General features: G+C 40.2%; 2 protein-coding genes across 3 annotated transcripts in view; one reads left to right on the forward strand and one right to left on the reverse strand.

The window, feature by feature from the left end:
• The window catches only part of C2CD3 (C2 domain containing 3 centriole elongation regulator), an 85,705-nt gene extending 82,316 nt beyond the window's left edge, over positions 1-3,389 (reverse strand). For both annotated transcript variants that reach the window (XR_013974939.1, XM_080912366.1), the window contains exons 1-2: positions 3,183-3,389; positions 1,939-2,208 (exon numbers count right to left, since the gene is read on the reverse strand). Coding sequence is in view for 1 of the 2 variants with exons in the window: in XM_080912366.1 (XP_080768492.1) it covers positions 1,939-2,208; positions 3,183-3,237 (325 nt within the window). In the remaining variant the exon portion in view is untranslated. The remainder of the gene's footprint in view (positions 1-1,938; positions 2,209-3,182) is intronic.
• A 338-nt stretch (positions 3,390-3,727) lies between these two features.
• PPME1 (protein phosphatase methylesterase 1) overlaps positions 3,728-12,915 on the forward strand; it is a 45,007-nt gene continuing 35,819 nt past the window's right edge. The window contains exon 1 of the mRNA XM_080911631.1: positions 3,728-3,960. Within this exon, the coding sequence (XP_080767757.1) occupies positions 3,860-3,960 (101 nt within the window). The 5' untranslated portion in view covers positions 3,728-3,859. The remainder of the gene's footprint in view (positions 3,961-12,915) is intronic.

The raw sequence follows: 12,915 nt of genomic DNA on the forward strand, positions 1-12,915 counted from the left end.
GCATCTGAGACACACACATAAACAAAAGCTGCCCTTAAGAGTACTAGTAAATGCATTCAGCCAGGTGTGGTGGCATAACCCTTTAATCACAGCACTGCAGAGGCAGAGATCGAGTAATTGATCTCTATTTGGAAGCCAGCCTGTTCTATACAGTAAATTCCAGACCAGCCAAAGCCATGTCATAAAACCCTGTCTCATTAAAAAAAAAAAAAGTACTAGTAAAACTAGTAAATGTATTTGGCAAGAACTCAGGCATTGGTTCTAAAATGTTGAAATACAAATACATCTAATATTTTGGTTACTTCAGTCTCACTCTTTGAGTGGGAAAGAGCTGCTCTAGCATGATTCCAGGGGTTGGCCTTGACCTCCCAGTTGCTAATTGCTTGTTCCTAAGTTATATTTGCAGTATTAAGGTACTAAAAACACTTGAAATCAAGGCAAACAGAAACAGACCCCTTAACTGCATTCTACAATTTATCCCTCATCCCTTCATGATCTTAACTATAGAAAGAGAATAAAGTGTTCCAAATGGATTCTAAAATCATGTCAGGAAAGTACAAATTCTGACCATTTTCTTACCAACACTGAGAAATTGTTCATTATTACTATTTATCCAACGCTTAAATGAAAAGTATGTAGGCCTTATAACGAGAAGATCCATGTGGGTTTTTTCTGGCTCTAATATTCATAAGCTGTTTTGGTGGAACTCACAACCATCTATAAAATAGGCGTCTTAACATCTGTGTGGGGGAACTGAGGATACTGCATATAGATTACACAGGACAGTGTCTTCCCACATAGCAGCTACTGAATGACTTTATATGACTTCAAACAAATTACTTAACATACCACAGCCCTTTTCTGGGAGTCATCTTAAAAATTATATAAACGGATGTAAAAGTATGGAGGCTGCAAATGATATACCCATGTAGATTAGGAGAAATGCACTAACATCTATCACTTACTAATAGCTAGACTCTTTGATTTTTTAAATTACACTTCTATTTACTTATTTTTGTGTTATGTGTAGAAGCCACAGGACAACTTGCAGGACTTAGTTCTCTCTTCCCACCATGTGGAACCTGGGAATTAAACTCAGGTCATCAGACTCGGTGGTAGGTGCCTTTACCCACGGAGCCACTTCACTGCCCCCACCCCTTTCCCCAGAGCAGAGGACGGACTCCAGGATCTTAGGCCAAGTACTCTACCACTGAGCTAATCCCCAACCCCTGGCCCTTTCTTTACAAGTATTTGGTATAGGTGTTTCAAACTCTAGGTTGAGGGTTGAACAAGATCAGAGAGGTCACATAATATTCTTAGGTTCAATAAGTTTTAAAGTCACCAAAATGGGCTAAAACTCAGTTTTCTCCAATTCTAAAGTCGACTGTACCATGTTACTTTACTGTACATTGCTTACAGGAGAAAAGCTTCATCCTCATAGATTTACGCTCTCTACCCTTCCCTTTGCCAGTATGATTCACTCCCACTGTCCCTCATGCCAATCGAATCCTCTCTGATGATCTTCAGTGTCACAGATGGAATGGCCAAGTCCACTGTCTTAGGTTTTGGGATGTTATGGGCACTATTTCCATCAAAAGAGTAAAGTTAAAGAAGAAAAGGCAGAATGACAGAAAGTCACAAGCAGAAGCAACGAGGCACTGTATCAAGCCTCCTGTCATAAACAGATCTCTGGCTTGTTCGCCAGTGTGCATGTCTGAAATCTGGTAAGATTCAAACTTAATATTATGAACCCAGTACTAAAAAGTGGTGGGAAAATCTAAGGATGTTAATCTCTGTCCTTGATTGTATGTTCCTGGCAGGAAAAAGAGTTTAAAGATGGTGTCTGTTTAAATAATAGACTGCTGCTATTTCAGCATGTTTCATATCATGTTTGCAGTTAAAACAACAAAACAAAACTAAACAAAACAACAACAACACCTGTTAGATACGACGAGAACTGCTTTGGACCACAACGAATAGCATAACGGGTGGTTGTTCTCACAGCTTTTGGCTCAGTCTGCAATGCATCCCTGGGACAAAAGAGAGTTCCGTCGGATGTTTCTCCCCACCATCTTACTCGGACAAGTACAGAAGTAGGAGGCTTCGAAATCTTCCATACGACTTTATTAATAGTAAGTTTGAGAAAGCAACGTAACTGCCCTTCAACCAGAGGTGGCAGGCTTGTAGACGGTGAAACGTCACTCAAACCTGTGGAGGAACACAGAAGAGCCAAGTTAAAATCTGGCCTAACTGTGGAAAACAAAATTAAAAATTTGTTTTTTTTTTTTGTTTTGTTTTGTTTTATTTTGAGACGTCTTACTAGGTAATCCTGACTTGTCTGGAATTCATTTACTTAAAATAGGCTGGCCTCAAACTCACAGAGATCCACCAGCCTCTTCCTCCTGAGAGTTGGGATAAGGTCAGTGCCCTTTCTGAAAGATTTAGAGAAGACTTAAAAACAAAACGAAAAAATGAGAGGCTACTGTAAGAGGATCAAGTTCAAGGTCAGCTTGGGGTCCGTAGGGTCCCTGTCTGGTCACTTAAGACTTAGGTTGGATTCAAGTCATTCTAAGGAGCAGTCCATATATGCATATATGTTTGAATTTCAACGAATTATCCCTGAGCTTTTTGGTAAAACTTTTCTTCACTGTACAGTACACAAATTGTTTTAGTTGAAAGAGCTATTTGTATTGATTCCTGACTAGATTTCAGTATATTCTTATGAAGCACAATCACTTCCCAAGAAAAAAAGTCAGAGAAATAAAAGGTACATACATAAATGGTTTTGTTTGCTTTTTGAGTCAGCTTGGGTTACTCACGATGCTCTTTACCACACAACTTTCACCATCTAAGGTTCTTCGGGACATAGTTACATCCTTTCCTGCTACTCCGAATCCCTCTAACACACATACATTTATCCTTGTAGTAAAAATAACACGTTTAATTTTGTTGTTCTCCTATTCATATCTATTAATCCTCACTTTGCCTCATTTATCGACCCACAGGCGCTACGTCTTTTCCATTCTTTAAAAAAAAAAAACTCTCTCTTAACTTTCTGGTTCCCTGGTTATTCTCTCTTCCGTCCTCTTTTGTTTTGTTTTGTTTAACCGGAGCGGGTGGAAGTCTCCTTAGAATTCCTTAGCTCTTTTATGCTTTCCTCAATCTTAGACAGATAAAGTTACCTCTCTTCTTGCGCCCACGGCCGCCCCCAGGCACTTGACCTTTCCGTTGTTTCATGGTGAGCCTGGGCCCTTCGTCACCAATTCAACGCAGGTGCCAGCTCCTAAGCTGTACGCACCCGCCATCCCTTCCCACGGCGCCTGCGTTCCCCGGCAACGGGAGCCGCTGGGAAGCCTGGGACGCAGGAAGAAACACTCTTCCTCCAACAGTTCCCGGAAAGCGGTGCCAAAAGAAGGCGCCAATAAGAGTCCCTGCAAATGGAATACAACACCCATGATGCTTTGCTTCCCTACCTTTGCGAGGTCGGACCAGGGCATCTCCAGCTGCGCAAGCGCAAGTTGATGCACTATTTGAGGACTTCATTGTCCAGCATGCATTGCCTTCAAGAGGCCTCTTCCCGCTAGGGTTGTCGAGTTCTCTGATAGGAGTCTGAGGGATCCACAGACTCCGTTACCCAGGTTCCTTTGTGCGAAGGCTGTTGCGCACTTCCGGTGGAAGCGCTGAGACGAGGGGGCGGGGTTTACTGAGCTTGTGGGCGGTAGGCGGTGCTGCCGGTGGCTGGCTGGTTGCTGTCCAAAGGCGACTGGGCGTCGTTAGAGGAGTGAGCTGTGACCGGTTCTACTGAACGTATCGTGGGACAGACCTTGGGCCACTGTTGTCGACGAACGCCCTCCCTTTGATGTCGGCCCTTGAAAAAAGCATGCACCTCGGCCGCCTACCTTCTCGTCCTCCTCTACCCGGCAGCGGGGGCAGTCAGAGCGGTGCCAAGATGCGGATGGGGTACGTGACTTGTACCTCTCTCCCTGGAGGCCAGGCCCAGGCCATTGGAGATTGGTGTCTGGGCATTCCTAGTGCCAAGGGAAGGGACACTGAATTGGAGGAAACGCTGGCCTTGGCCTGGAGATGTTTAGATAGAGTAGAAGGTAGATGTTTAGGTAGATGGAGATATTTAGGTAGAAGTGGATGGGGACTAGGTGAGGCGCTAAGGGAATGGTCCACTGGAGGACTGATAATGTTGTTGGAGAGAAAGGGGGAGTAAGGACAAGGCTGAGAAAGATGAAAGGATAATCTAAGGGATGATGGGAATCAATTCTAGAAGTGATGAGATTGGGAGAAAGTGAATCAGTGAGATGAGAAATCTGCCATAGTTGAGGTTCGGAATAGGGAATGACTTGAAAGAAAAGTTGAGGGGAATTGCTGGATCAAGTAAGTAGCCAGGAGTAAGAAGGCTTTCACCTGAGGGTTATAGAAAACATTTGATGCAAAGACTAGAGAGTAGAAGGTTCTAGAGAAAGTTTCCAGAAAAGAGTCAGATTCAGAGAATGAGCCGGTGAACTAGAAAGCCTGGGAAATAGGCCTAAGGAAAGAGAGAACACGGCCAGGAGACTGTTAAAGGGAGTGAGCCAAGAGGCTAGGGAAATGGGAGAGTGTGATGAGGAAGACAGCTGAGTGTGGAACAGGGACCACTGATATCCAGAGACTGAGAAGTAACTAGGAATCGGTTTGTTAAGTCGAAGCACTGGGGAGATAAAATCTCTGAAGATGAAAGATGATTTGGTTAGTCATTTTGTTTTGTTTTGCCAAGCAAATGGGACCTGAGGGAAACTGTCTATTGGTCCAGGAATCAGAGTTAGTGAAACACTGGGAGTGGTCACTTAATAAAATGGGGGAGAACAGTTTGCTGGAAACGGAGTAGGGCTGGAGTGTGTGTGGGGGTTACAAACATTTATTCATTTTGTGGGATTGAGACTGGAACCCAGAACTAGACCAATGCCACATCACTGAGCTACACTCCCGATTTAACAGCTGAGCTAATGAAAGAAACTTTGGAAATTTAGGTCCCTGACAGGCTTGTGTTAGAAAGCTCGATAGTTGAGCATACTAGTAAGAGTTGCTGGAAAGCAGAGAGAATTGGATTAGCCATTGGGCCACTTAGAGGACTTATGATTGTAAAGAGAAAAGAGGTCTGTGTTGTATTTGGAATTCAAGAGAGAAGCTGGTAGATATTTCTAGGGTGAAGACTACCAAAGAGATACATTTAGTTCCAAAGGAGTAGTATGTCTACAGACTGACCAAAAGGCAAGAAAAGATGAGTATAGACAGAGAGAGAGAGAGAGAGAGAGAGAGAGAGAGAGAGAGAGAGAGAGAGAGAGAGAGAGAAATTCTGTTTATTAAAATGGTTGGAAAAATCAAAATTCAAGAGATTATAATCTATAGTAGAAAAACAAAAAAATTGACTGAGGATAGATTGATGGAGATATAGTAGAAGGTGAAATCAAAGGCTTGTTATAAGATAAAATCAAGATTGGTCATGAAAAGACATATTGATTGAGCTTTTAACATAAATAAAGAGAATTTGAAAGCTGTACAATACCATTATTTTGGAACATTAGCTTGAAGTATAAAATAAATTTAATAATAATTATTCTTCATGATTTTTTTTTTAGTTATTGCTATTTTTGAAATACTGTCTCACTGCAACTTAATTATGAGATTTGGTTTAATCTACCTACAGTCCTACAAAATAGATATTCCTTCCCATTTATGAGTAAGGAAGTTTTGTATCTCATCAAAAGTCACCTAACTGGTAGGCAGAACTAGAATTCAATCTAGCTTTAGCTTTTGGGAGTCATTCCTTTTTTAAGTATACCAGTGCTGCTTTTGGGTAAGGCCTGAAATCCTGGTGCCATAATTCCTTAATAGATGTTCTTAGATGATACAAACATACAGTTATTTGAATTTACTACAGATTTTGAAGTTACTCTCATTAAATTGGAGTGGGGTTCTTGCCTGATATGCTTGAGGGGAGTACCACTTAAAAACCTCTGCTTGAGGCTAGGCAGTGGTGGCACACACCTTTAATCCCAGAACTCAGGAGACAGAGGCAGGCAGATCTCTGAGTTCGAAGCCAGTCTAGTTTACAAAGTAAGTTCCAGTAAACCATGTTTACAAATAAACTGGTGCATAGAAATCAGTGGGGTGTGTGTGTGTGTGTGTGTGTGTGTGTGTGTGTGTGTGCGCGTGTGTGCGTGCGTGCACATGCATGCATGAGCATGTATGTGTGTCCAGTGAATTAAACTGGGGCAAGGGTAGGTTAATTTGTTTTTGTCCCCGGTGACCACTCTCTTTGAGATAGTATCTTGTAAACCCTTATTTCTCTTGTGTCTGACAAGGCACTGGAATTATAGTCAGACACCACATGTTCAGGTAACATTTTTTTATAACAAATGTCCATTGACTTGCCTGACACTACAGAATCATTGGTAGAAACAGTAATCAAACCCAATACTCTAGATTTTTTAGCTCATTGATCTTCTTGTGTCTAAGAGTGTGGTGTTCAGAATAATACAGATAAAGAAAGCACTGTGAAGTATTTGCTGAAGGTTGCAGATTGTGCTGGTAAACAAACAAACAAACCTAAGTCCCTCCTTTTATTTACTTTTAAAATTATATATAATTTGTTAGTTTGTTTTTCAAGACAGGGTTTTTCTGTATAACCCTGGCTGCCCTGAAACTAACTCTGTAGATCACGCTGGCCTTGAACTCTGAGATCTACCTGCCTCTGCCTCCCAAGTGTTAGAATTACACTCCCCAGTGTTCAACACTGCCACCCAAAATAAATTATATTTAATATTACAGAATCCATACCGTTAATGTGTGCAGTCTGGACTAGTGATAAAGCTCACTGGTAGACCATGTGTTTAGCATGCTAGAGTCCCTGGGTTTGATCTGCAGCACCTCAATGAATGAATAAAATTAACTGATTTTTATTCTGTCTACTAGACTGCACAGTGATCACCACTAATTCTAAACTTCCTAGAGCTGTGGTATATCCGTACCTCAATCCTTTTATGACTGAATTTAGTCTGATGTGCCAATATATACCCCCCACATGGCCAAAGAGTTGATGGACACCTGTGGTGTTTTACTTTTTTATGTCTTAGGAATTACGTCACAAACATCTATTTGTGTAGAAATATAGTTTTATTTACCCTGTGTACATATCTAAGACTGGAGTTGTTGTAAGGCCATTTGTAAATTAGGTTAAATTTTTTAAGAAATTGCCATAGTTCTTTAAAGCTTTTCATGTGTCAAAAATAGTTTCCCAATTGCCCTTTTATTTTGCATATATTTTTCTCATATAAAAATGTTTCAAAATTACTTTACTATATCTATCTGGAATTTCTTGCTTTTGAATTTTAAGTCCCATAAAAGCCCTTTTCTCATTCATATTGTAAGGGAATTCCTATATGTTCTTTTCTCACTACCTTTGGGGCTTCTTGTTTAACATCTGTTTTAGATTTACTGAGATATGCTAATTCAGTAACTGCCCTAGTTTTAGCTCTGTCTATGGGCTGCCTGGTTTTTGTAATGTTATTGCTTTGAAGACCTTTTCTCATTATGTAAATGTCACATTAGTAAAAACGTTGTCCTTTCCTTATTGATTAAATCACATCTTTATCATGTGAAACATTTCCACATAGATTTGGGGCTTTTTTTTCTGTTGAGTCTTTTTCTTTCTTTCTTTCTTTCTTTCTTTCTTTCTTTCTTTCTTTCTTTCTTTCTTCCTTCCTTCCTTCCTTCCTTCCTTCCTTTCTTTCTTTCTTTCTTTCTTTTATTGGATATTTTCTTTACTTACATTTCAGATATTATCCCTTTCCTGGTTTCCCCTTTGGAATACCTCTCTCCCATCCCCCTCACCCTTTCCTCTATGAGAGTGTTCCCCAACTCACCCACTCCCCCCCACCTCCCCACCCTGACATTCCTCTACACTGGGGTATTGAGCCTTCACAGGATCAAGGGCGTCGTATTCTCTCATTGATGCCTGATAGGCCATCCTCTGTTACATATACTGCTGGAGCCATGGGTTCATCCACCTGTACTCTTTGGTTGGTGGTTTGGTCTCTGGGAGTTCTGGAGGATCTGGTCGGTTGATATTGTTCTTCCTGTGTTCTTCAGCTCCTTAAGTCCTTTTTCTAACTCTTGCATTTGGAAAACTGTTCTCAGTCCAATGGTTGGTTGAGAGCATCCGACTATATTTCTCAGGCTCTGGCAGAGCTTTTCAGGAGACAGTTGTATCAGGAATCTGTCAGCATGTACTTGTTGGCATCTACAGTATTGTCTGGGTTTGTTGACTGAATATGGGATGAATCCCCAGGCAGGGCAGTCTCTGGATGACCTTTCCTTCAGTCTCTGCTCCATACTTTGTCCCTGTATTTCCTCCTATGAATATTTTGTTCCCCCTTCTAAGGATTGAAGCATCTACTCTTTGGTCTTCTCATATTCATGTGGTTTATGGATTATATCTTGGGTATTTTAAACTTTGGGGGCTACTATCTACTTATCAGTGAGTACATACCATGTGTATTCTTTTGTTATTGGGTTACCTCACTCAGGATATTTTCTAGTTCCATCCATTTGCCTAAGAATTTCATAAAGTCATTGGGGCATTTTTTTAAATGAGGTGTTTCTCCTTTTCTGTTGGTTTATTTATTTGTGCTATTGCTATATTTTTAATATGAGGAGATTTAGTAATCTATTTTAATAAATGGAAAAGGTAGCTTTTTTCCTCACCCATAAATCCCTGGCTCTTCTTATTTAATTTTTACAAAATAAACTTTCCTTGTTTTTGAGACAGGATCTTAACTATGCAGTTTTGGCTACCCTTGAACTTGCTGTCCGGCTTCAGCCTCCTGAATGTTAGGATTATAGGTGTATGCTACCAAATCTGATGTGGATACTTATTATTTGTAGGATTTTCCAAAGTTTATGCCTTTATTATAACCCCATCTGTGTTACTAGTGTGTCATTATTAGTAGTAATGGCTGCTTCGATGTTGGTTGTTTTTTGTTTGTTTTCTTTAAAATACTGCCAATGAGGGCATCTTAGAAGCAGTAGTGCTGTGATTTTAGTGACTGGATGCAATTAAACTTCAGTATTAGCCTCTGATACAAAATTCCTTGTCTAGAGAGTTTGTGACAGGTGACTAGGACAGCATCTGTGAAGTTCATAAGCATTAACAGTAACACTCTAAGCAAATCTTCAGGTCTACTGGGTCTAATTATATTTGAAACATTTGCTTAAAATATACAACTTATGTCTTTTTCTTGTTCTCTCAGTCTAAAAGTTTTCTCTTTTCCCTTCTGCCATAGTTGATTGTATGTTTTTCTTCATTTGGCTATCTACTAATAGGAACCACAGCCCTGTAGCTGTTTTGTCTCTGACAAAACTATTGCGATCCTTCTCTCTGCTGTCTCTCCCCCACGAGCATCCTTAGGAGAGGATTTTTGCCAGATTTCTTTGTGGTGCCTTTTAAAAATTAATTTTGTGTTTATTTATTGAGTTTGTGTACGCGCGTGTACATATGGGAGGGTGGAGCACAGCTTACAGGAATCCTGGCTCCCCCTTTCTCCCCTCTGGGTCCTGGGCTGAACTCTGCTCGCCAGGCTGAGTAGAGAGCACTCATCTCCAGCCCTCTCTGATACTTCCATTCTAAGAGTGATCTCATTTCCCCACCGGTGCCTTGAAGATGACATAGCCAGAGCTGTGTTTCTTTCTCGTGAAAGTGTGTGAACTTTATAGAGTAATAGAATTTGTACTTTATTTCATCAGAGTGTAGGCACAGTAGGACTTATACGTTTATAAGATTTAAAAGCTGGATTATGCTTGTTGCTAGTCTCTTTACTGAAAGGATTCACTCCTGACTATCTTTTCCTCTTTAATTCTAGCTGGAAAGCAGGTCCATTCATAAAGGAGAGCACTACCGATTAGCAGTTATTTCCACAGTTGCTTATTTTATAGAATCTTCTCTTTTTTCTTCCTGTTCTTACCCTGTTCATCTCTTATTCTCTGACTGAAATTGTTTTGTAAGGAGGTGCCACCTACGTACTGGTGACTCTGCCAAGTTTAGGGACTAGACTGAACTTTACACTTTTAAATGGAAGCATCAAAAGCTCCCCATAGTTCTGTCTCAGGCAGTGACATTAAAATGTTATGTATTGGTTGTTGATGAGTACTGAACTAAGGCAGCAGATGTGCCACTTATGTTCCTTTCCACTGAGCTGCACTATCAGCCCCCTGAAGGGTTTTGCATGTGCCCACTGCTGCATTTAGTTTGCTTGGGCTCCTTTGCCCCTTACTTTATACAGTCCTACTCTCAGGAAGCTCTTTGAGGCTACTCTAGCCCTTGCTTTTCTCTCCCTTATCACCCATAACATGCTTTGTCATTTCTACTCGTTAACTTTTGTATGTCACTAGTTGGTTTTTTTTTTTTTTTCATTGTTACTATGTCAAACTTGGGTGGGCTAAAATAATACACATTCCTAGAATGCAGGGGGTTTTGTTTCTTTTTTATTTCTGTAGTAGCAAGTTAAATACTTTTATAAATTTGATTTGCGAATATATAACATTCATTTCAAATGAATCCTAAGGTTTTGCCTGACCAGTGCAGCCTTTCCGTTCTGTTCCGTTCCTGCTTCCTGCTGTCTTTGTGGTGCCTGTTGTTAATCCTCAGGATCAGCAGCTTTCTATGAAGGGCCTCGGAGAATGTCTGCTGCAGTCTTTGAGCTCTCTGTTCTAGGGTGAAGGAACCAGTCTGTGAGTGTGCTTGTGCTCCAGTACTTTATTTGGAGCCATTGAGGTTTGGATATCACCTACTTTTTTTCCCCCTTTGGTTTCTTTTAAACCAGTTTGAATTGGAATCCAAAGCAGTTTCCTGCCTTCATTATATAACTTTCATATCATTAAACAGTCTCTTCCCACCCTTTCAGACTGATATTACTCTCAGTCCATGACCATACAGAAGTAAAAGGATTGGCATGGACTTTGCCCACAGATGTGGTTTCCAGCTCTATTTCAGTACTGTTGGTTCTGTACTGCTGTCTTATAGAAGAATGAAGATAGGTTTTAAAAAGCAAAGTAGGATTCCCTTCTTAGCCTCACTAATTAGAGTAACTTGACTTTGTTGTCTTAAACTATGTAAAACTAATCTTACTCAGTTTCAAAGGAGACAATGGGATTTTGTGTATGCAGACTCATTGTTTAAGACATAACACAATTTAATATAGATTTGTTTATTGTATACTAATAACCCTCCTGGCTCATTATCACCCCCATCCCCCCAGTGCTGGAATTATAGGTGTAAACCATTACAGCAGGTTCTAGAATCATAGCTTTAAATCTCATTTCTGTTAAGTCTATGGCCCCTCCCTTAAGAGTGGACAGTGTCCATGTTTTCCTTTTTTTTGAGTGTTACTTGCTCCTCCCGAAAGTGTGAGTTCCAATTACTGAACCACTTTGATGCAAATAAATAAAATACAAAGGGAGTTTACACTTGAATAAGTAAGTAAATTAATCACTATTTTGTTGTTAGGAGAATAGAGAAAATATTTTATATATACAAAGGATCAGTTATCAGATGAACCATTAAAAAAAAAAAAAGACCTACCAATTAAATTGTGACATAATGCTTTATCACTTAGAGTTTCAATGTTGATATATATTTTTTCATGATTTTATATGAGCTCTGTTGGCATGATCATATTTCACTTTGAGTTCATGCAGAAAGGGAAAGAGGAGCAAAATAAAACTCGGTGCTCCCGACACGTTTCATATTTAGTCTCCACTCTTGTGAATCATGCTCACCGATATAGTTCTCTGTACCTCACAGGAACATTGGCCATGGAGTGTTTCTTAACCAGATAGCAGCCCACACACCAGCATCGTTCTTATGTAAAACCGTCTTACCTTTGACACCTACTGCTGACCTCATCTGACTGCACATCTAGCTCTCAAACCATTCAGTTCTCAGTGCTTAGAAAAGTCTCCAAGATCTTTTCCCAAGCTGTCAACACCTATCTTGAAATTTCTGACTCTGCTTTTGCCATTCACTCTCATACAAGTAGTCACAATCAAATTAGAACTGTCTCTTGGCCACCTGCATTGTTAAAACGTTGGTATCAGAGCTATGAAAAGAAATGTATCAGAATTGATGGAGTATATATATAGTAAAGGAGTCTGTTAGATTCCTTTATACCATCTGTAGTGATTCCACATGTTACCAATCACCTCAGTTGCTCCTCAAAATGGTGTGAGGCTGGCCTTGTACAGTGTAAGAAAACAGTCAAGGTTGTGCCAGTAATGTGCTAGGTAGTGAGCCCACATAGGTAATTCTAGCCCATTGAGAGTATATATTTTATCCTGTCCAATTTTTGGTAAAAGAAGTTAGTGGCTGTGTTGTTCTCACGTTGAGTGAGTAGTGGAATAAAGTTAGGCCTATCCCCCTAGATTAAAGTGGAATTCTTGATTATCAAAAATATAAAATCACAGCTTTTCTTGCTGGGCAGCAGCAGTCTCTCATTAGTGCATTTTAAGCAAAGTATATTTTTATGTTGTCTGACTCAGCAGGTTATATGAAATGGTTTTCAGTGGAGTACAGTTTGACTGACTTGTTTGGAGCCACTTTATTTGAGCACTCCTGCTGCATGTCCCTTGTCTTTTCTAAATGCAAGGTCTTATATAAACCACTGTTATTTCCACTTTGGGCTCCACAATTACTGATATCTGCATAATTTAATGTTTGCACCACCACCAGAACATTGAAGACTAGGACTTAGGATTTTCATGTGCACAGTGTCTCAGCATTTACCACTGGGACTCTTTTAAAGTGCCCTCCGTGCTCTCTCTGGGAGTAGCACTAGATAAACTGGGGAGACAGATCTTGAATTTTCATTTTTG

The sequence above is a fragment of the Micromys minutus genome (assembly GCF_963924665.1).
Source record: "Micromys minutus genome assembly, chromosome: 2".
NCBI lineage: Eukaryota > Metazoa > Chordata > Mammalia > Rodentia > Muridae > Micromys > Micromys minutus.